General features: G+C 38.3%; 2 protein-coding genes across 3 annotated transcripts in view; one reads left to right on the top strand and one right to left on the bottom strand.

Moving 5' to 3' along the window:
- Positions 1–19,984, bottom strand: part of ELOVL4 (ELOVL fatty acid elongase 4) — a 30,703-nt gene extending 10,719 nt beyond the window's left edge. Inside the window, exon 1 of the mRNA XM_004752814.3 lies at positions 19,541–19,984. Within this exon, the coding sequence (XP_004752871.1) occupies positions 19,541–19,640 (100 nt within the window). The 5' untranslated portion in view covers positions 19,641–19,984. The remainder of the gene's footprint in view (positions 1–19,540) is intronic.
- Positions 19,985–20,098: 114 nt separating this feature from the next.
- The window catches only part of TTK (TTK protein kinase), a 76,511-nt gene continuing 72,403 nt past the window's right edge, over positions 20,099–24,206 (top strand). For both annotated transcript variants that reach the window (XM_013056284.2, XM_004752806.3), the window contains exon 1: positions 20,099–20,324. The gene's annotated coding sequence lies outside the window, so the exon portion shown is untranslated. The remainder of the gene's footprint in view (positions 20,325–24,206) is intronic.

The following is a 24,206-nucleotide window of genomic DNA, read 5'->3' as shown; positions in this document are numbered from 1 at the left end:
GCACCTGGGTGGCTTAGTCATTAAGCCTCTGCCTTTGGCTCGGGTCATGATCCCAGAGTCCTGGGATTGAGCCTGGCATCAGGCTTCCTGCATAGCAGGAAGCCTGCTTCTTCCTCTCCCACTCCCCCTGCTTGTGTTCCCTCTCTTACTTTGTCTCTCTTTGTCAAATAAAAAAATAAAATCTTTTTTAAAAATCTATTTATTTTAGAGAGAAAGGAGAGAGCACGTGCATGAGTGGGGGAAGAGGCAGAGAGAGAATCCTCAAGCAGAAGCCCCACTGAGCACAGAGCCCAACGAGGGGCTCAATCCCAGGACCTTGTGATCATGACCTGAGCCAAAATTAAGAGTTGACTGCTCAACCCACTGGGCTGCCCACCCAGGCGCCCCAATTCTATCACTCTTAATCACACACAGGATTCCTGCTGACTTCAAAGTAAGTTCTGAACGAAAAGTAGAAAAAAATTGAGAGAAACAGGTCCAAAAATTTTCCCAAAATCAAGAATAAATAAAAATGCTCATTCTTTTTGATGTATAGTGTGGTTAATCCATGCCATTCTCTCCTTCAACGGAGAAGTTTAGAGAGAGAACTAAGAAAGACAGTGAGATGAAGAGACATGAGTAAGAAGCTGAAGATCTGACAATGTGAAACACTAACAGAGGCCAACAGAAGAATAAATAGAGGGAAGTAGATAAGAAATAACAGAGATATTAGAAAAGGCATTCTAGACTCCATCAGTAAACAGATGGCCTGAGTTTTACTATCAGCTCTGCTATTGCACATAGGGCTTGAAGGGCACAATCTGTCTTAGATCCCTTTACCTGTAAAACCTGCTCAAGAGAAGGGGAACAAGTTAGTGTTTCTCCAACTTGCATGAGAAAAAGAATCACAGGGGAGAGGGGTATAGTCAAAATGCAGGTTCTGACTCCGTAGATCTGGGGTGAAGCCCATTTTTAGGAAGATTCTGCATTTTCTAGGAAGCTCCAACTGATGCTATGTCAATATTCCATGGACCACCCTCTAAGTAGCAAGAAACTAGATAATCCTTTAGGATTTTTTTTAACTTCTGAAAATCATTACTTTTAAACATGATAATTAGGAGGAAGAATGGAATTGAAGATGAGGAAAACTGGATCCAAAAAATGGGTAATTTTCACTGGGCAAGGGGCCCATTGTGCTCACAAGTTCCTGCACATTTCTGTTCCACTACAGCACTCATCACACATTATATACTTGAACACGTAACCTCCCTGAAAGCAGGGGCAGGGTCTCTTGGTCATGTACTGCAAGGCTTAGCAGGGTGCCTAAACAACGTATTTGATGAATAAATGATGATTTGGGTAATTTTTTTCATATTAGTCCTTTCTTCTCTATCCCTTCAAATAAAATCCAACAGTACATTTATTGATATTCCAGGTTTCTTCGTGCAGCAACCTTTTCCTACAGCTCTTCCCAGATCCTCCTTTATGCTGGCATACAACTTGAACCTGCTGTCACCAACACCTCAGTCCAGTATTAAGGGGTACAGGCACAGTGTGTTTACTTCATTGCTTTCTCCAGGGAAAAAAGCAAAGCTCCCTTTTTTTTTTTTTTTTTCAGCGTAACAGCATTCATTATTTTTGCACCACCCCCAACAGTCCAAGTCATGCATTCAGTCAGCAACTACTTAACAAAACCTTATCTCCAGCCTATAAAAGGCCTGGTTCACACCATCCCTTTCTCAGATTAGCCCTTCCAGTTCACCAGGGTCAGAAGGATCTTAAAAATTCCACCTCCAGGGGCGACTGGGTGGCTCAGTGGTTTGGGCTGCTGCCTTCGGCTCGGGTCATGATCTCAGGGTCCTGGGATCGAGCCCCGCATCAGGCTCCCTGCTCTCGGGTCATGATCTCAGGGTCCTGGGATCGAGCCCCGCATCAGGCTCCCTGCTCCGCAGGAAGCCTGCTTCTCTCTCTCTCTCTCTCTCTCTCTGCCTGCCTCTCTGCCTACTTGTGATCTCTGTCTGTCAAATAGATAAATAAAATCTTTAAAAACAACAACAAAAAAATTCCACCTCCAGTGAACACTATGGACACTGCAGTGACTGCCAGCTACCTGGACACAGCATCACAGTCCCATCCCACGAGAATATTCACAGAAAATGGTATTTCTCCATGTCTTTGCTGTTATGTGTGTCCTTCTAAATTTGCACAATTTTTTCTTTAGTACTTCTGACAAAATTCAAATATCCATGCTTCTTTTTACTTGTTCCCTTTTCCACTTAAAAGGACTTGAGTGAGTCACTGTAGTGCCATACAATGATATGAAAATTTACCATTAATAACAGATACACCACAAGTCTTGAACCAAAAAAAAAAGAAAAAGAGAAAAAGACTGAGGAATTAGAACAGTAAAGGAATATCATGAGTACTGAAGCTTTATGTATTTTATATAACCTTAAAATAATGAATTATCCAGCCTTTGATGAACTCAAATGATTCAGTAACATATTTTTATATGTTGCCTTTCTGCAAGATGAATTTGCTTAGATTCCCTCTCCCCAGTTTTATTGAGACATAATTGACAAACTTTACTGTGTGAGTGTAAGGCATGCAGCACGATAGTCTGATTTACACATATTGTGAATGATGACCACAATAGGCTCAGCTAACATCTATCTTCTCATATAGTTACAAGAGAAAGAAAAGAAAGAAGAAAAAAAATACAGAAAAAAATGTTTTCCTTGTAATGAGAACTCTTGGGACTTACTCTCAACAACCTTCCTGTGTGCCATCCAGCAGTGCTGTAGTCATCATGTTGTACAGTACATTCCTAGTGCTTCTTTAGTTCATAATGGGACGTTTGTACCTTTTGACCACCTTCCTCCAACACTATCCTCTCCCTTCCATATCTAGTAAAGCAAATCTGATCTCTTTTTCTATGAGTTTTGTCTGTTTATTTCAAATAACATATTTCAATGGTAAATTTTCTATTCATTTCAGTTAAACTGAATCCAAATATAGATTACGCACATTAGAGTAAAAAGAAGACATATTTACAGGGGCACCTGGGTGGCTCAGTGGGTTAAAGCCTCCATCTTCAGCTCAGGTCATGATCCCAGGGTTCTGGGATGGAGCCCCGCATGGGGCTCGGCAGGGGGCCTGCTTCCTTCCCTCTCTCTCTCTCTGCCTGCCTCTCTGGCTACTTGTGATCTCTGTCTGTCAAATAAATAAATAAATCTTAAAAAAAAAAAAAAAAGACATATTTCCAGTACTGTCACTATCCGAACTCTACACAGTTATTTTTTAAAGATTTTTTAATTTATTTATTTTTGAGAGAGCAAGAGAGAGTACACACAAGTGGTGGGGAGGGGCAGAGGGAGAAAGAGATTCCCCGCTGAGCAGGGGGCCTGACGATGTGGGATTAGATCCCAAGACCCTGGGATCATGACCTGAGCCAAAGGCAGATGTTTAATCGACTGAGTCACCCAAGCGCCCTCTATGCATTTATGAATAAGATTCCATTTATTACGGGGAAAAAAGAGAGAGAAAACAATTCAATTGAAACGCTATTCTTCCTACCACCACTGAAGTCAAACTCTGGCATCAAGAAATACCAAGATTCAAATAGGTTTTATATAACATTCTTAGGAGTTCTCTATTTGTAAAGCTTTGGGTGGATGGAGAAGGGAACAATATGTGGCACAAATATAAATTGACTCTAGTTGATTTGTCAAATTGTCCTATATTTTATAACTATTAATATGTTTATTAACATGCTTATGCCTTCATGTGTTAGTGATTTTGCCATTATTTTGAGCTTATTAACAATTTTAAGCCTTTACCTCACCTGGGGCTGCAGAATTTTAGATTTAGATATGATCTCTTTATCTTAACAATGAGATTCAGAGAAGTCAAGAGCCTCATGCATCCCACCAGCTATTCCAGTACCACTCAGTCTTTAATTTTAAGGGAGATAATTTCCATCAGTTTCTTTCTCAATCATTGGTATAAATGATATTTTAAGATAGAACTATGACTACCAATCATGTTTCTTCAAGGGAAAGACAAAAAGAGAGACCTACAAAACTTCCCTTAGGAGAAAGAAGGATAAGAGATACTCACACTTCCTTAGGTGCTGCATCTGACAGAGCTGGTCTAGGATCATGAATGCTTTGGAGGCCATGCCACAAAGAAACTTGGGAAAAAACTAACGATCTCTAGCCTGGAGAAAAGAAAGAGGCCTCATCAATTGCTAAAAGATCTAAAGAGAGCTCAGATTTATTCTCTATTTAGAGTGTAGAATTAGAAACAATGAGAAGTTGTTCTAGGAAGCTGAATTATACCTAAATTCAGAAAAATTTATAAGCAGTGGGCCTTTCTGTATGTAGAAAGAGCTGTCTTCTTTGGCAATGAATTCCTTATCTTAGTTATAAATTAAATTTAAACAAACCTCAAGCTAAGTTTTATAGAAAACAAGTTCAGGAGCAAAAAACTATATTTTTAATAATAAGAATTACTAAGACACATTACCTTAAGCCTTCTGGATTCTTAAGGGGTATTCCATTTAGAACATTTTGATTATTTCATAAAGTTCATGCCAAATAGGATTGATTTACTTGTGAACATTAGTTAGGTCACAAATCAAACTATTTTATCCCATATGATAAAGGTCATATAATGCTTACACAACTGTATGTAATGGTCATGTAATGGTTACATGGTTACAACATACAGTGGTGTTTGTCAAAACTCACAAACTTGTTAACTAAAAAAGATTTAGTTTTATTATGTGTAAATTATACCTTTATACAAGTGGGAGGAAAAATGGTATATCTGACGTGGGGCTTCCTTCAAATACCCTCCACCAACAGGTTTTTATTTTTAACCTGATCTGCATCTTAAAATCACACAGCGTGATGGATGGATAGAACAGACTTTCAGGTCAAACTCTCCACCCCTTCTAAGCTAGGTGATTTGGGGCAGGTTGTTTGGTTCTTGACCTCTCAAAACTCATAGGTTTTGACAGACATAAAAGGAGAGAGACACAGAAAATCTACTGCTTTACAGGATGGTAAGTGTATGTCTTAAGAACAAGGGATCAGGGGCGTCTGGGTGGCTCAGTGAGTTAAAGCCTCTGCCTTCAGCTCAGGTCATGATCTCAGGGTCCTGGGATCAAGCCCTGCATTGGGCTCTCTGCTCAGCAGGGAGTCTGCTTCCCCCTCTCTCTCTGCCTGCCTCTCTGCCTACTTGTGATCTCTGCCTGTTAAATAAATAAGTAAAATCTTAAAAAAAAAAATAACAACAACAACAACAAGGGATCAGTCTTAAGAATAATGGAAGGGCAGGTGAGAAGGGACAAGATGTACTTCAAAAACAGACATTTGAATTGTTTCTTGAAGATAGAGCCATATATATAAATAGCCCCAAAGCAGGAAATAACACACTTATTCTGGAAACTAAGCAGGCCTGAGGTAGAGGATATTTACAAAGGAAGATGACTGGAGCCTTATGTGTAGAGCAGACCTGGGAGAGTCTTACAAGCTATGCTGAAGAGGTTAGAATCTGTCTGGTAGCTAACAGGGAGATGCTTAATTGCTTAAAAATAGGGGATCACATTTAGCTTTTGAAAGATAATAGCAGAAGCCATGGGAGATGGACTAAAGGGGAATATGAGATATCACAGGGTGGGGAAACCAGTTGGATCAGTGGTTCTCAAACACCTCTATGTTGCTGGGCCACCCACATAAGAACCGTCTGCTTGTTAAAAGTGAAGATTGTTGGGCCCCACCCCAGATCTACTAAATCAAAATCTCTGTGGATAGGACCCAGGACTGTGATCTCAAAGTTCCTCTGGTGATTCTGGTGGGCAGCCAGGTTGGGCACCACTATAATGCAGAAGTTCTGGAAACCTGAATTTAGAGGGCTGCACTGGTGATGATCAAGACAGGCAGATATGAAAGTAAAATCTAGACGTGGTGACTGATATGGATGTAAGAGTTCCAGGATTACTCCTAGATTCTGGCATGGTTGGTGGTGGAGATAGAGAAGACAGGATCCAGGACAAAGCATAAAGAGGAACAGATCTGGAAGGAGATGATTGGGTGAATTTTTAAACATCCTGTGGCTGAAGTACTTATGGACACCTGCTGGGTGGAAATATCCAGTAGGCTCTACCAGCACTGCAGACACATGGAGGACTCATTGGCAATGAAAATCACATCAGGTATGAGGTCACAAGGGAAAGAGCAAATGGAATGACAGAAAAATGAACAAGGATTGTACCCTGGGGAACACTTAAGGGAAGAGTGGGAGAAATGGCAGTGAAGCAAGTAGAGAAAAAGGAAAAGAGAAAATAACATGGAGAGCAAGAGAGTACGATGTTTTCAAAATGATGGGGTAGGCAATTGATGATTATAAATGGAGACTCACCTGCTCTTTTCTTTTCGGTGAAGAAATAACAGCTACTTCACAAGGTTGATGTGTGATGATTAAATGTAAAAGTTCTAGCACACATGAATGCCGCAGAGTTGTTCCTTCTGCTGTAACCCATCCCCTATCCATACCCCATTTTCACACAGGTGTGACCTTTCACACAGGTCAGGAATATGAGCCCCTTCCATTAAAAGTCAAGTCCTTATGTCTTCTAGGCCTTTTCTTCCTGATCTAGAGAAGTTATCTAGATTCCAAATATTGACTCTCAAGTCAGTCTACCAACATTAGAATCCTAGCTTTCTTTTACTAGGTAAATACACTGAGTGAATTACATTAACTCTCTTTGGCTTTATGGATGATAACAGGGTTGTTGGAAGGAATAAGATATTGCTAAATGTATGGTGCCTGACACAGAATAAGAGCTCAGTAAATGTTGGCACTGGTATTATCATTGATAATAATCAAATCACTAAATCCTCTTTTCCAAGAGAAGAGTTTAACCAAATTAAAGAGAAAGTACCATCCATAATTATAAGAGTTTAAACTGAGAAAACAGAACATTTTATAACTTATATACTGAGAAGACAGCAAATCCTGTAATTTATGCAGGAGAACAATACATAACAAGTCTAAATCTGAATTTTGAATTAGAGGCTGTTTTTAAAAAGCTCTTTTTTAAGAAAATGTAAACCAAATTTTAATAATATTTGTACTCCAGTAGTTTTGAAGTAATTCAAGTCTTTTAGAAACACATACTTATATACAAACAACTGTAATTAATTCTTACAACAAATTATCCCTATGTATATTAAAAGAACTTCCTTAAAAATCTCTAATAGATTGGGGTGCCTTGGTGGCTCCATCAGTTGAGGGTCCAACTACTGATTTTGGTTCAGATCATGATCTTGGGGTCCTGGGATGGAGCCCTGCATAGGGCTCTGTGGTCAGCAGGGAGTCTGCTTGAGGTTTCTCTCTCCCTCTTCCTCTGCCCCTCCCCCAACTTATGCTCTCTTTGTCTATCTCAAATAAAAAAAAATCTGTAATAGGGCTCCTTTTTGTTTTGGAAAGGCTGATTTTCTTAAAGCTTTTTAAAATTCAGGGTATCTGCCAGTCAGAATGAACTTTATCCTCTAAGTAGTCTAAGCTAGTTATCATTTCCCAAAAGAAAAATCAGTAAAATTTTTAATTTTTAGGACATCCAAATTCTTAGAATTAACAAGAGTAAGCACAAGAGTAGGAAGTAAATCTAGTCAGTGATGACTTAAGACACACAGAACAAAGGGAGTGTCGTAGAGGGGCAAGGGATAGGACTTAAATTAAGAACTGGATTCCATCGCTTCTCGGCCTTTTGGCTAAGATCAAGTGAAGAACAACAGGATTCCAGGTCTATCCATCATGTGCTAGTCCCACAACTTGGACCTGAAACTCTTGGAACCACAAATTCTGCTATGTAAAATGGGGGTAATAATATTATTCCAACCACAGTGTTGCTTTGAGGTTCAAATTGATAGCCCTCCGTAAGAAGCCCCTCCAACATAAACTCTTTTTTGCATTTGAAAGTACTGAATATGTATTTCCTTTGTAACCGTGAAAGCACACTGTGATTACCTCTATCATATCATGCAGCTGCCCTTTTAGTCTGTTTGAGTGTGTCCCACACAGGCTGCACTGGGGTCTTATTGTTATTTCTATAGCCACAAAGGCTTGCAATACTGGATGTACCCAGCAAATTGCTGAGGACTAGCAGACCAAATGAAGGCAACAAAGGATCTAGAAAATAAATATTTTAGCAACTACCACTGTGAGAATACATACTGGATACATTTCTCAACTGTCCTTTTGATTTAGGTAAAATTAGCAAGAGTTATTGATCAATATGGTTCTAAAAGATACACAAAGTTCCTCTGGGGGTAAAAAACAAAAAACAAAAACTAAATGCTCTATAGAAAGGTATCCCATTTTTCAGTTTTCTTAAATATATTTTTAAATGTATAGCTTAAGAACATTTTTAATTCTTCTTTTTCCATATTTGTACATAGTAGTAGATTATCAAAGAAATTAAGAATTCTCTATTCCATTCCTATTCAAAGTGTGGTAGCCCAGCAAAGTATGTCTACTAGAAATGCAGAATCTCAGGCCTCACTCCAGACCTAAGCCAGAATCTCTGTTTTAGTAAGATTCCCAGGAGATTTACACATTAAAATCTAAGAAGAACCACTCTAGTCTACTCATAAATGTGGGCCTATTTTATATATTTGTTTTATTTATTTGTTCCTAGAGTCTACCTGAATGAATCAGTCACTTATTTTTTTTTAAACAATATCTACATCTATTTAACCTGCCATAAACAAAAGAAAAACACATGCCTAACAATGAACTAGAGATAGTAAGTAGCTTCTTCTAGGTTCTAGTCTAAAATGTGATGCATAATTCTCCACCCCAGTAAGATCCTAGGTATCAGTGAGGGAAAGAAGGCAGAAGTAGAGGAGTAAGGGTCTTCATACAACTGGGTACAATGGACATGTAACGACCTGAGATATCTGCTAGAACTAAAGCACAGATCCAGAAGAACCACTGATCCACCTGGTTTCCCCACCCTGTGATGTCTCCTCTTCTCTTTTAGTCCATCTCCCATTGCTTCTGCTATTATCTTTCAAAAGCTAAATGTGATCCCCTATTTTTAAGCAATTAAGCATCTCCCTGTTAGCTACCAGACAGATTCTAACCTCTTCAGCATAGCTTGTAAGACTCTCCCAGGTCTGCTCTACACATAAGGCTCCAGTCATCTTCCTTTGTAAATATCCTCTACCTCAGCCTGCTTAGTTTCCAGAATAAGTGTGTTATTTCCTGCTTTAAGGATGTTATGAACATGCTATGAACATTAAATAAAGTGTATAAAATGCACACTACAGCATGTCATAGTCCATAAGGGTCCCATACTAGAAGCTCAATAAATAGCAGTGAGTTTCCCCATGTGCAGAAGATATCTAAATCTACTGTTAAAAAAAATATATATATATAAGGGTTCTATATATACATATTTTGGACCCTTGAACAACATGGGTTTAAACCGCAGGGAGGCACTTAAATACCTGAATTTTTTTCAATAAATACAATACTATAAATGTATTTTATGTTTTTCTTAATAACATTTCTTTTCTCTAGCTCATTTTATCATTAAGAATACAGCATATAATACTATAAGAATGTATGTTAATCAACTGTTATGGTAAAGTTTCTGGTCAACAGTAGGCTATTAGTAGTTAAATTCTGAGGAAGTCAAAGGTTTCACATGGATTTTTTTTTTTAATTTTTAATTTTTTTATCCCCAGGGGTACAGGTCTGTGAATTGCCAGGTTTACACACTTCACAGCACTCACCAAAGCACACCCTCCCCAATGTCCATAACCCCACCCCCCTTCTCCCTTCCCCCCTCCCCCCAGCAACCCTCAGTTTGTTTTCACATGGATTTTTGACGATGCAGGGGATCAGCATCCCTTAACTCCTGCATTATTCAAGAATCAATTGTATATTTTTTCCTCAGACCTATTATTGCCCCAGATTCCCCTGCCTTTTGGAACTGTTTTCCTTTTCCCTATGAATGGGATTTTATGAATATATCATATATACATATGTGTGTTTAATATAAAAAAATGATGCCTCACATCCTGGAAGCCAAGATAAAAATGCAGATAAGTGGTTTCCTTCTCACCCCACTTTCATATTTTGTTTGACTTCTCAGAAAAAGCAGTCATAAAACTTCCTCCCTTTGCTAATCTGGGAGTTCAAAATCCAAACATTCCCCTTAGTGCCACTAATGACCTTACAGATTTAAGAAAACTGAAATGGGAGGTGCCTGGGTGGCTCAGTGGGTTAAGGCCTCTGCCTTCGGCTCAGGTCATGGTCCCAGAGTCCTGGGATCCAGCCCACATCGGGCTCTCTGCTCAGCTGGGAGCCTGCTTCCTCCTCTCTCTCTGCCTGCCTCTCTCTGTCTACTTGTCTGTCTGTCAAATAAATAAATAAAATCTTTAAAAAAAAAAAACAAAAAAGAAAGAAAGAAAGAAAAGAAAAGAAAACTGAAATGGTGTTTCCTTTTAGCAATAAATAAATAAATAATGAAAAAGACTGAAGCTACCATTGGAGTGTGTGTATACGTATATATATGGGAACTGTAGCCATAGTCTTCTCTTGCTTACAGTTCTATAGGCTGAATATTCAACAGGTAAAATATTATTTTACCTGAATTTATTCCTTTTCACTAATTACCAATAGTTTCAGGTTCTTACCCTGTGAAATTTAGCAAATATCTCCATAACTCTCTTTGGATATGCTTTCCTTGTCCTAGCCAATCCATAATACAGAAGTCAACTTCATCTCAGGCTAAATACCATTTTTTATACTTTATATATGTATATCCATATATATGATTCAAATAAATAAATAAGTTTCACTTTTTAGTTTAATTGAATACAACAGCCCTTACAGTACCTTTGAGTATTTCAGATGTTTTTCTTTAGTTTACGTCTGGTGGTAATTGTTCAGATTTAGTATTCTAAGTAGTGATACTATATAGATAAGATAGCACCACAAGACAAGGTAAAGCAAGAGAAAATATATAGGTCAGAGGATTGACTATTGCTTTCCTGCTTGGCTAGTGTGATGGGGAGACAAGAGCACCGGGCTAAGAGACAAAACAACTTGTTAAGCCCATTTCCACTACAGTGTTCATCCACAAGTGACTTAATCTCTGTGATTCTCAGACTTCTAAAAATATAAAAATAACAATGCCTTCCAGGCCTATCTTCCAGGGTTGTGAAGTTCTTGGTAAAATTGTCCAGCAAAAAAATAACAAATGTTATTTGCTACTTTTTAGCCATTGGGTACTTTTTTTTTAGGCAACAGTTATACATTCTCTTTATAAAGCCATTTTACTGTAAGCTGAAAAAACAATAAAAGATTGTCAACAAAAATAAACTAGCCAGTTTATCAGCAAAATGAGTTTATGTGAGGACAGCAGAGAAATTACAATTTTGGACATGCCAACCATGGTGAAACATCGGCAAGCCCTGAGAACAAAGGAGGAGAGCATCCTTTTAATAGAGGGAAAAACAAGTTGGGAGGGGTTGGTTAGAATGATCCATTGGAAGAAGGTGAGAGTTCAGGATTGTGGCAACCTCTCATGGGCTGGGTTGTTACTGGGCAAGAGGAAAATCTTCCTCTTGCTGAGGAGTTAAAGTAAGCCTCTTTCTGTGGGTTAGAGTATGTAAAGTAGGCCGTGACAAGTGGTACATGCCTGAGAGTTCCCCCTCCAGAACTTCCCAACTCCATTTTTAAAAGTGTTATTTGTTGCTTTATTTTTAATAATCTCTGCACCCAACATGGAGCTCAAACCCACAATCCCAAGATCAAGAGTTGCATGCTTTTCTGACTGAGCCAGCCAGGTGTCTCCCAATTCCACTCTGAATGGCTTTTCCTTTACTCATTTTCATAGAATCAACGGTTTTACAACTGAACACTGAAGAAAGATCATGTCTAGAGGTACTATATTAATTTTATATGAAGTGTTTTTAAAAATTATGGTAAAAAAGACATAATGTAAAATGTACTTAACCATTTTTAAGTGTACAGTTCAATGACATTAAGTTTATCACATTGTTGTACAACCAATTTCCAGAACTTTCTCATCTGGTAAAACTGAAACTCTATACCCACTGAACAACTCCCCATCTCCTCCTTCCTACAAACCCTGGCAATCAATACTCTGCTTTCTGTTTCTGTGAATTACACTACTTTAGAGACCTTATATAAGTGGTATCATCAAGGTTCACCCATATTGTGACATGTGTCAGAATTTCCTTCCATTTTAAGGCTAAATAACATTCCATCATCTGTATATGCTACATTTTGCTTATCCAGTCATTCACCAACGGATATTTTCTACCTCTTGGCTACTGTGAATGCTTCTATGAACACTGGTGTGCAAAACTACATGAAACTCTTTAACAATATCTATCTGTGCTTACGTTTTCACTTGATAAATAAAAATGAAAACAAAGTTTACTCCTTTGAATACTCTAGTTCAAAAATCACATATGCCTTTCTGAGTACATCTAACAGGGAGTAGATGATTCCTTCAGTGGACTAATGCATTTGCCTTTCAAATTCCAAGACTTATAAGTAGAATGCAGTCACAAAATATATTGAGAGCTATTTAAGAATAACAATATTCCATAAAGAAAAACATATGACAAAAACAGGATTTTTAAAATTAACATTTGGTTAAGGAACATACTTATACCAAAATTATTTAATTTCTTTTGTCTCCCCATATGCTACAACCTATATATTTGCAGCAATTTTACAAGAATTTTAAGCCACACTTCCAAATATAAGAAATGCTCAAGTGCCTATAACTGAAAATCTTTTGTAATAACATATGACAAAATTTTGCATTTCTTGTAGAAAAAAACATAAAGTAAGATTAAGGAGACACTATAGGAGACGTTATGAGGACTCAATAAAGTGGCCATAAGACATGATATAGTTTCAACTACCTCAGGGGACAGGTAGCGATATGAAACCCAAAGGATCAAGAACAACTTGCCCCAAACCACATAACAAGCCATCCTTAGAAGTGGTATGTTACATAATCAATATAATGTATAATTATATATGTTACATAAATAATATATATTAACCTAATTATTTAAAGTTATTGCTATTATTTTTTACAAAATAGATAATGCTTGGTTTTTCAAGAAATATCTCGATAATTAAATAGATACAGTATTATGGCAACAAACAGTGCTATGTCAAAGTAGATACTTAAATATCTGTATCCCTTGTTTTTCTATTCCTTTACCTATTTCTTATAGAGCAGATAAGAAAGTAAAAAGGATTAAGTATGAATCTGTTATTTGTTCTATCTTAGCAAATTAATAACAGGTTTGTTAGAAAAGATTGGAATTATTGCACAGAGTGAGGTTTTAAAATCACTAATCAATACATTTATTTGAAAATGCTTGACCTACGTAAATTTTTTTAAATTTCACATATACCCAGAATTTAAGAGCCAGCTGAGACCTTAGAGATTACCTAATTCAACTCTCTCAATTTATAGATGAAAAAAATTGAGTTTGGAAAAACAAAAGGACCTGTCCAAACTCTCAGAGCTAATTAGTGAGACTAAAGCCTAAGACTAAAGCCTAGGACATCTAAATTCCAGTCCAGTTTTCTTTCCATTCTTTATTTCATGCCGCCCTCCTCACTTCCACACCCATCACAATATTTCTGCATAGACAAGGAAGACAGAATTACATCTAATTTTATATCTCTTGAAAGTAACTATTTTGTGCTAATAAATGATTTAATAGTTTGATTCCTTCATTAAATATGTCAACATCAGCTGAATTTATTGCTAACTTATGACAAAGATCTTTAAAAGAAAAAAAAAAACCTCCTCACAACTTAGTGTGACACCAAACCTTGTTAGTGTTTAGCAACCAGAATATATCACTATTTGAAATTTTGCTAGATTATGGGTGTTATCTCTTGATACATATTAAATCAACAAATACAAGAGAACTCCCTAGTATTGGGGAAAAAAATACAAAGCTAAAGGGCAAATAATAAAAAAAAAAGTTAAAATAGTTCAAGACGATAGAGTTACAGAAAAAATGGCACAAGGAAGTGTACTTGTAGTTGCTGAAGGGAAAAAGATCCAATGAAGAAATGAACTGCTCTAGGGCACCATGGCCAAGAAAGGATTTGTGAAGGAGGGTTCCTGGAAAGATGGAGAGGAGAAAGGGCAGTGAAGGCAAAGGGAACAGTGTGACAAGAAAAACAAAGATAGACATGTGCATGTTTTACTCAGTGGGGAGGGATCCAAGTTACCTAGAGCTGCAGGTCAATGGGCAAGGATACGCTGGCTGACCCCGTTAAGAAGGAATTTGTAAACTTGGTTTGAAAGGCCATGTGTTTCCTCCCTTGTCTTTTTTAAAATTCAAAACCCTAATGAGTTTTAAAATGTATTTGCATTCATTCTCATTCCAAGGGAAAATAAAACAATAGCATCTTGATTTTTAAAAGGAGAAATGTCCTGATCACAAAAAAGAAAAAAAAAAAAAAAGAACCATCTACAGTGAGAAAAGACAGGTTCTGACACACAACACTTCTCTATGTTCTTATATGTCTAATTTGAAATAAAAAATGACTCAGTTAATCCTAAAATAATACTTAGGTTAATAATATTAAATCACTTACTAATGACATTATCGTGTGACTTGAGAAAAAAATCTAACAAGTTCAATTTTAAAAGGATGACCATGTCTTTGTGGCTCAGAAAGGCATGGTCCGATATAATCACATATGTAATTCTTAAAACCCTGTCTTCCTAAGCCAAAAAATCTAACTGTATAAAACTGTGTCCTGGCACCAGTTTTAGATTTTGCATTGTTTTACCCTTCTGTAATTTCATCTGTGATTGGATGTTCTATGATGAGGCTGCTGAGGAACAGACAAGAGTATCAGATATTAAAGTCTAAGAGTCTGCCATCAAAAATAAGAACCAAACAAACAAACAAAAAGTCTTAAAATGGTATGGACCTCCTAGAGGTTTCAGGGAGGTAATGAGAGAGAAGGATAACTCTAGGACCTCATTGAAAACATGGGTAAAGGGAGATCCCAGGTTAGGAGCTGATGTTCCACATATTTCTCTTGAATTAGCTGCCTAGAATTTAGAATTTCTTTTCTCAAAGAAACATTAAAAATCGTAACTAGGTTTCCAGGCTAGGCTAAACAAACAAACAAAACATAATTTACACAATAACAGATTAAAGACTATACATTGACTGTGACAAATAATAATACAAATATAAATATACTGTAAGACACATGTTCCTCTGGAACCTAGAATTCCCTGGGACAGACCTTTTACCCCAGCTTATTTGAGCTGAGTTAAATGTCCCTTCCCACAAGCCCCCAGTTTCACCAAGCCAGGGTGACTCACTGACTGTTAAAAACATTCCCAGTTTCCATGAATTTTTTGTCTTTGATGCCCTTCTCCTTAGTCCATCTATCCAAATACTCTCTGAAAATATACACATCAACTCCACATGGTGACAGTTAAAATATTCTAATAGAATCTTACAACTCAAGACTGTGGTGCAGGTAAAAGTGAGGATAAGAATAGTAAAGAAGGACTCTTATGTCTTCTCTATGTGCCAGCAAGGCCTGATTCTGACAGATCATAGATCATGCCTTCAGACCATGATACCAAGCAAGGTGGAACAGCCATGACTTCATAAGTGCATGGGTGGCAGTGACCAAGTGTGCTCATTCTCTCCCCAGAGCCCACAGCTATTCCACACATAGTAAGTGATGAGGAAAGAATAAATTATTACATAAGCCTTGCTTCCAAATTTCATCATCATCCTACAGCAGTCCTCCTCCTTCCTATACTACTCAACCCCTTCTGCCCCTCCAAAGTGAATTTAAGGCCAGCTTAGTTGGCCTTCTATGCTCTAAGTTCAAATCCCAAGTAGACACAAATTTTGCATCAAAATATGAGCTACTATATCTGTGAACAGAGAGTAATGCCAAGCACCACCCCATACACACACACACACATACATACACACACGCATATGTGTGTAAATACTTCATTAGGTTAATAATATTAAATCACTCACTAATGACATTATCGTGTGACTTGAGAAAAAAATCTAACAAGTTCAATTTTAAAAGGATGACCATGTCTTTGTGGTCAATACATTGTCAATTAAACAATGGCTATTTAAAAACATGTGGTCAAAAAGAAATATGGCAGCTCAGGAGATATCTGGCCTTATTGTAGGCAGGCTGGCTATTAACTTTGCAGGATGCTTCTTTCCTAATTTCAGTTACACAAAAGGCTACTAATAAGCATTTATTAAAATAAATACAATGGATAATGTAGATAACGGGTATTTATAAATTGGAGAATATTAAGATTCACCAGTTTTAAAAATTTACATATAATTTTGAATATATACATATATATATATACATATATATAGAAAGAGAGTTTACGATCCCAGTCCTAATAATTTTAATGTACTCATAAAGTAAAGGAATAGAAGAATATAATACAATTGAGATCAGAGTTCCTACTCCCATGCCACTAGCAGGTATAAAGTTCTACATCAGTCTATACTTTCCTATTAATATAAACTGAGATTAACTTACTTGTTCAAAATATCTAAAAATATAATATACGGAAGTAGAAAATTATTTTTCTTGTTCTTCTAAAAGTACAGCTTTTTCAGAGTTTTAGTATCACTGTATAAAGTATTAACAATTACAGTAAAAGTAACATTTTCTGTGTTAATACTCTATGGGTCATATTGTATATTTGCTAGATATGCACCTTTGAAAAGCCCACTTTTTTATACTTTGCTTTGAACATTGTTTTGTGTTTTATTAGCACCATTTGATTATGGTAGCACAAAATGGTATTTTCCCAGAAACTGTTTGCCCTAGGGCATAAATCTCTGGAATATACTCTATATATACTCTACAAAATCTATGTATATATTCTACAAAATACATATATATATATATAAAATATATATTCTACAAAATGTATAACTATTCTTATCATGACAGTCCAAAGTAGATATATACTCCTTTACACTTAGGTAGAAACTTCAGTGAAGAGACATAGTTAAGGAACAAATAAAACAAAGGCAGAAGCATGGAACTACAGTCTAGGCATGAAAGCACTCAAGGGCACAGAGCCTAGTTCATATCTTGTTTTCTGAATAATTTGTATCCTTTCGCCACACTAAGATTTCTCAAGACCATCTTTCTCTCCACCCATCTTTATTTCCCCCTCTTTCCAAACATCTGACTCATCAACTTTTTATTCAGCCTCATGTAATAAGGCTTCGAAATTCATTCACTCAGATTTTTGTGAAATTACAGCAAGAGGAGATGCTTGTGGAATCAGAGCATTGTGAATAAGTCAAAGAAAGGGAACATGGAGAGCATGGAATAGGGATGAAAGGAAATGGGAAACCACAGGGTACAGGTCCCTTCTGCCTGAATCTAAAAAATATTCCTCTTTTCACTTTTTCACAGTAGCAAGGCAGAACAAACTATATCCCATTAAGCCTCTAAGTTGGTTAAAGAAATACCATCTGCCTACACTAGGCAGCTCATTACAGAAAGCATGGAAGCAGTCTCAGGTTTCGTAAGTGGATAGCCAGAGTATGGGTGAATACCTCCTTCCCTGTGTCTAACTAGTGAGAGGTCACTTGTGTTCCAGCGGCTACTCTCATTTCTCAGGCTTAGCCTATAGTTATTATTTTATATGCCCTTCCCAGGGTAATAGCAAGTTTTCACATGAAGCAACTACATAAAATTTCCTATTTCATTTGTGATATTTCTTACACCAGCACCATTAGGAAGGAATTAACCAACACAGGTGTGTTCTACCTTTGTGCTAAGTTTGTCTTTCTGAGACACAAGAGGTAGAAAAGCTCTGAGATAGGAAGGGAATGATAGACAGGAACTTTTGGGTGTGGCTCTGACTGTATGGAGATTGGAGAACTTTGACAATGTCTGAACTCTGAAGTATGCGAAGTGCAATTATCTGCCAAAGCTGATGTTCAGCTCCGCACAGTTGTGTAATGGGAAACCCTGATGCAATGCCTAAATAACCAAAATCACAGAGATGAAGGGAAGGGTATATCCTACCCAGGTTTTGTAGGTGCAGCATAACTTCAGTGTAACAGCACACAGAAGAAAGATTGAGGAAAGATTCCATTAAAAACTGCCTTTTAACCACTTTCAATCGCCATGTCTAATTAAGTAGCTTATTTCTCAGTGCCAAACTTGAGATTCCTACTAAAGAAGTTAAAGCCACATCAATGTCAAAGAACAAATTTTGTCACATACAGAAATAATTCCAGCACACATTTTCTCCACAATACAAATCTCACGTATTGTAATCATGCTGTAACCACTGCTCCATTTACACTAACAACAAATACAAAACTACAAGAATATATTTTCATTTCTAGGGAAGGGAGGCAGAGTCACAACATGTAACATTAGTCTCTTCGGCTACTGGGAGGTAGTGCAATACTGCAAAAGGACTAGGTAATTTTAAATCATAAGGATCATTTCTAAAATCCTGTTGGGCTAATTTTTTATTTCAAAAGCCTTTAGATGCTTTAAAACTAAAAGCAATTGAAGCAAATTAAGAAAATAAATGGTAAAGTGTAAAAATAACATAATAGCACAACTACTTCCACTAGAAGAATCAACCAACTGAGGATCCCTATCAAACTCCAGCCGCTAAAGGGAAAAGTTTGCTAATATAAGAAAACTATATATATGTAAGCTGCTGGACAACCTCTAGGTGCTGCTATAGAGACCCCCTTCCTAAAGACTTATTTCTTCCCCTCTATTTTAGCCTCCCCCTCCCCCTAACTGCACTGCACTGCGCAAAGCCATTACAATCACTTCAAACATATTAGCTGTTGAAAAAGCCTCAGAAACTGACATTCTTCAAGGTTCAAGAAGCCATGGCTTTTTACTTTTTACTCCAAATTACACTATAGATGGATGAGCTAGACAAAATACCAGCCGGTTAGCAGGTTGTGTCAAAGCAACCAGGAGGCCGAAGAAGCAAAAACACAGCGACCACTAAAGCCCTCCTCCTTCCCCCAAAGCCCCCCTCCCCCGCCCCCCCCCCCGGCCATCTCGCTAAATGGACTATTACTAAATGTTAAAAATCCATCCTGGGCCTAAGTTAAAACTGTCAGAAGAGACTGGGAGATGTGGGAGTAGGGCGGAGTGGTTCCTGCGACGAGCTCTCAGCAGCACAGACTCCATCTGATATGTCAGCTCCAGCATCCGAGAAGCTGAAGAGATGCAAGCTCAGAGGAAAACCGTGCAAACGTCGCGGGGGGAGGGGGAGGCCTTAACGTTCGGATCAGATTAACCAGTGCCCGATCCCGGGCCCCGCGCCCCGGCATCTCCTCTGATCCGCAGCATCCCAACAGCCGCAGGGAGCGGGGGACTGCAGGGCCCGGGACGGGGGTCTCCCCGCAGGGCCGGACGAAGACAGGGAAGGCAGCCGCTTTACCTGCGATGGACCAGGTCCAGCGGTAGAACTCCACGGTGTCGTTTAGCGCCGTGGACACCACGTTGAGGACACTGCCCGGCTCCGAGTCCAGGAGCCCCATCTCGGCGGTAAGCGGGCGCCGGCGGCAGCGGGAGGAGAAAGCGGAGACACCGTGGGAGGGCTGACCTCGGAGGCGACGGCCGGCCGAGTGCGCGGCAGCCGGGGACCCCTCTAACGGCGGCGGCCCGGTTGCGTCTCCTCCTCCTCTTCCTCGGGGCGCCGCGGCGACAGGGATGCGGCGGCCGCGTCGACTAGCCGGGCGGAGTAGAAGGCACCGTCCAGGCTCCTAGGAGAAAGCGGAGGAGGAGGAGATCCCGCCGTGAGCGCCAGGCGCTGCACCAGTCTGTCGCCTCGCGCGGCCGCCGCTCCAATCTCCTCGGCCCGAGTCACGTGGCCGCGCGCGAGGCGGAGGGGCTAGTGCCCCTCCTCCCGCCCGCGCGCTAGGTCTCTTGCGCAGGGATGCGGCTGTCGTGGGACCGCGAGAGTCAGGTCCGCGCAGGCGCGCGCCGTCCCACACCTCGCGTCTCTCACCCTTTCCCCGGTCGCGCCGGAGCAAGGCACTTGGGCCCCTCTTGCTTACCTACGACCGCGTCTCCCCAGCCCTCTCCTTCTCCGCCCGCAAGAGGAGGGTACGCCGCCCCTGCGGAGGGGTATGCCGCCTTCCCACGGGTGACCTCGCATCTGCCCCTGATACATCTTAGGAAACAGGACGGGGAAGAATGGGCGTTTTGTGGGCAAGGATGAGGTAGGCGAGGTGCTTTGGTCCTTACCTGTCATTCACTTCTATCTTCTTTGAGTTCCTTTTTTTTTTTTCACCCCCACCAGCACATGCCTGTCATGACAAGAGAAATGCACAAGTTATCCCTCTAAGTTAGCCAAGTGATATTTGTCTTCCAAGCAGCCGTGGTGTAGAATGATGGACTGTGGGGTCTACTCATTAACCAGTTTACAAATAGTTGGACTGAATGATTGCTTGTGTTTTGTCAACTCTTTTAATATACATGGAATAATCAAAGTTGTTGATATATAGTTGTATTAAATAATGTCGCTACAGTTTCAGAGAGGTAGTAGCACCGAGAGGGGATTTAGGATTACAGAAGTCCTCTTGGACCTGAAGGATCTGAGATGAATGTAAAAGGATCATTGCTTAGGAGACAAAGGACAATCTAGGTGAAAGTGGAAAAAATATTTTTTTATTTAAAAAAATGTTTAGATGGTAAGGTGGGAGTCAACACGATAACCTACCCCTGAAAAGTGAACCCCCTGAAAAAGAGCAAATATACACTACATACAGTTCTTAATTTGATAGTTTTTGACATCCAACAAGACCTAGGAAAATAGTTTGGTAAACTTCTCACCTACTTCTTGCTTAAATACTTGACCTACTCTCTGTTTAACCTTTTGTCCAATTGTTGGTTTAGGATGCTCCATTTAGAGGCCACGGAGTCAGGTGTGTGATTGCGTCTGCTCTTTGACACTGTTAAAATAATGTGAATACTGTTTTTTATCACATTTAGTTGTTTTCCAGTTGATTTGGTTGTATATCCTTTGACTTTATTTTATATTGGGAACATCCTAGAGAATAAGAATTATTTTCGGTTCTTTGTTGAGGACTTGACCCAGTGCTATAAATAATGATATTTATGATGATGTCAAATTTATAACATGCTTATTTCAGAACTTGAAAACTGTTATAAGTGAGAAGAGCTTTAGGAAGAGAAAAGGTAATTAAATGTAATTGATTTATTGTCTCAAGCAACCACAATCTTCTTTAATGCTCTGTTGCTGAAATTAACCAAATAAAATGTAATTTATCAAATATATTTACCAGATTAAAGTTTTTGGATTGAATTATGGTTTCTCAAGTCTCAACCCCAAGTTTTGTGTATCATACTGATTCTAACAGATATATATAGGTATAGATATATAGATATGTAAATATCTCTCTATATATACATACATTTTTTAAAAATCCAGTCAAGTCATAATACCTGGAGAGTAGATAAAGATCAGGGCTCTACTCATGTACTTTGATGACCTAGCATAGTTCAGTTTAGTTTGGCCTGCTTCTAGAAAATTGATTACTACTTTTATATTGTGAAATCCTGGATGCTTTTTATGGAGAACAGATCCCCACCCTCACCTGCATTCACACGCACAAAACATTAGCATCTTTTTTTCCCAAGTTTTTTTATTTAAATTCTGATTAGTTAGCATGTATGGTAGAATTGGTTTCAGGTGTAGAATTTAGTGATTCATCGCTTACATATAACATCCAGTGCTCATCACAAGTACCCCCTCTATTCTCTGTAGTTAAGAGTCTATTATGGGTTGCTTCACTGTCTCTTTTACTTGTTTAATACAGTGTGAACTTGTTAAAACATCTTCAGACATTTTTCTAGCCTCTTTGTAGTAGAGGCCAACTTAAGTCCCTTTATTCACTAGGGGGCGCCTGTCACATATAAGAAACTCCTAGGCAAGTAATGACAAATCTAAGTTAGGGGTGGCACTTAACATTTCCTCCGCACTACCTGGAAGAGTAGTAGGTTTATTTGCATTTATGAGCTATTAAATATACACCAAGAACAAGAACCCTAGAACTTACTCACTCAGGAGCTCTATTACCCAGCATAGAGACTGACAGTCCAGTACATACTCAATTCACAAGTGGTTTACAAATACTAAAGGCTGACCAAACCAAAGTCTACCCAATCTGTGCAGAGGGAAAGAGACCTGCACATTTACTCACCTAGAGTGGCAGCCATTTAACCAAGATCTTGGTGGCATCATGACAGAACAAAACCAAATATAAGCATTCATAGTATCTGCAAAATTTTTAGGACTAGAGTTTTTGTTATGGGTTAAATACAAGTAAGATAAAGTTATCTACAAAAACTGAGAGAGGATATGATTATAGTAAAAATTGATTTTATCTAAAATAGCAAAGTATTTTAACATTTCTTACAGCCCATACAGAATTAACATAAATCAAGCTAACCATTGTTTCTCTAGTATTTCTGCCTTTCCACGTTGTCAATAATATCAGCAACCTGTGCTTTCAAAGGAAAGTGAACTTAAGAATCTGTTGAGCCAGAGTGAAAGCAGGTAGCTTGATGAAGAATTGTAGAAAGACCTTAAATCTTACAGAAGTAAATTATAGCTAATACTTAGGAGAAAATCATTGGTAATACATTTGAACAACACAGGTTTGAATTGAATGGGTCCACTTATGTGGATTTTTCCCAATAAATATATTGAATAAATTTTTGGAGCTTTTTAACAATTTGAAAGGATTCAAAGATGAACCACATAGTCTAGAAATACCAGAAAAATTAAAAGGTATGTCATGATTGCAAAAAATATAGATAGATACTAATCTATTTTGTCATTTGTTACCATAAAATATATGAAGATCTCTTAACAAAAGTTAAAACTTATCAAAACTTACCCACACAAACATTTAAAGACCATACATGGCACCATTCACAGTTGAGAGAAATGTAAACAAAGGTACTATTACATCATAACTGCATCAAATTAACTAGTACATACTGTAACACTATAATAATTTCATAGCCCCTTCCTGTTGCTACTGTGGTGAGCTCAAGTGTTGCCAGTGTCTGCTTAAAACACTGTATGATACTATTCATCTCTGTGTGAATAGTTTGCCTTTCCAGTAAATTGCAAACCACAGTAAAAAGTGATCCCTTAAGGTTCTCACATATTTTTCATCATGTTTAGCAAGATGTTTATTCATGTAAACCTTGAATAACAAGGTGATAAACATGGGACTGATACAAAGTGTCACTAGTGATGCTAGAAGTTCTCCCAAGAAGCAAAGAAAAGTCATGATATTTTAAGAAAAAGGTGAATTGCTTGCTATATGTAGCATAGATTGAGGTCTGCAGCTGCAGTTGCTTGTCATTTCAAGACAAACGAATCCAGTGTAAGGACTGTTGTTTACAAAAAAAAAAAAGCAAGAGAGAAGGGAAGTCATGAAGCTGTTTGTGCAGCTCTGCCAGCAGGTGCAGAAACCTTGAGTTTTTTGCAAAACCCCTTTTATCTTGTACTAAAAATGCAGCTTTTATGTGGGTTCGGGATTGATGTAAGAAGGGCATAGCTATAGATTCTAATGTGATTTGAAAAAAAGCAGCTATTGTATGACAACTTAAAACAAAAGGAAGCTGCAGTATGTGATGTTGTATTGTAGAATTTAATGCCAGCAAAGGATGGTTTGATAATTTTAAAAAGAAATTTGGCTTTAAAAATGTCAAGATACAGGAGAAGCAGCTTCTGCCAACCAAGAAGAGGTAGATGGGTTTGCAGACACCATTAAGGAATTAAGAAAAAGAAGGAAATAAAGAAAGAAAGAAAGAAAGAAAGAAAGAAAGAAAGAAAGGGAGGGAGGAATCATTAAGGAGAAAGGATATCTGTTTAAACAGGTTTTTAATGCAGACACAAGTGCCCTATTCTGGAATAAAATGCCACAAAAGACATTTATTAGTAAGAAAGAGACGTGAGTACCAGGATTTAAAGGAGGAAGGGATAGGCTAACTGTACTGTTTTATGCAAACGCAGAGGTTTATGATCAAGACTGTTCTTATCTACAAAACTACTAACCCCTGAG

The sequence above is a fragment of the Mustela putorius genome, unplaced genomic scaffold, assembly GCF_011764305.1.
Source record: "Mustela putorius furo isolate JIRA1106 unplaced genomic scaffold, ASM1176430v1.1 tig00003863_pilon_pilon_pilon, whole genome shotgun sequence".
Taxonomy (NCBI): domain Eukaryota; kingdom Metazoa; phylum Chordata; class Mammalia; order Carnivora; family Mustelidae; genus Mustela; species Mustela putorius.
This window is presented reverse-complemented; position numbering and strand designations above follow the sequence as displayed.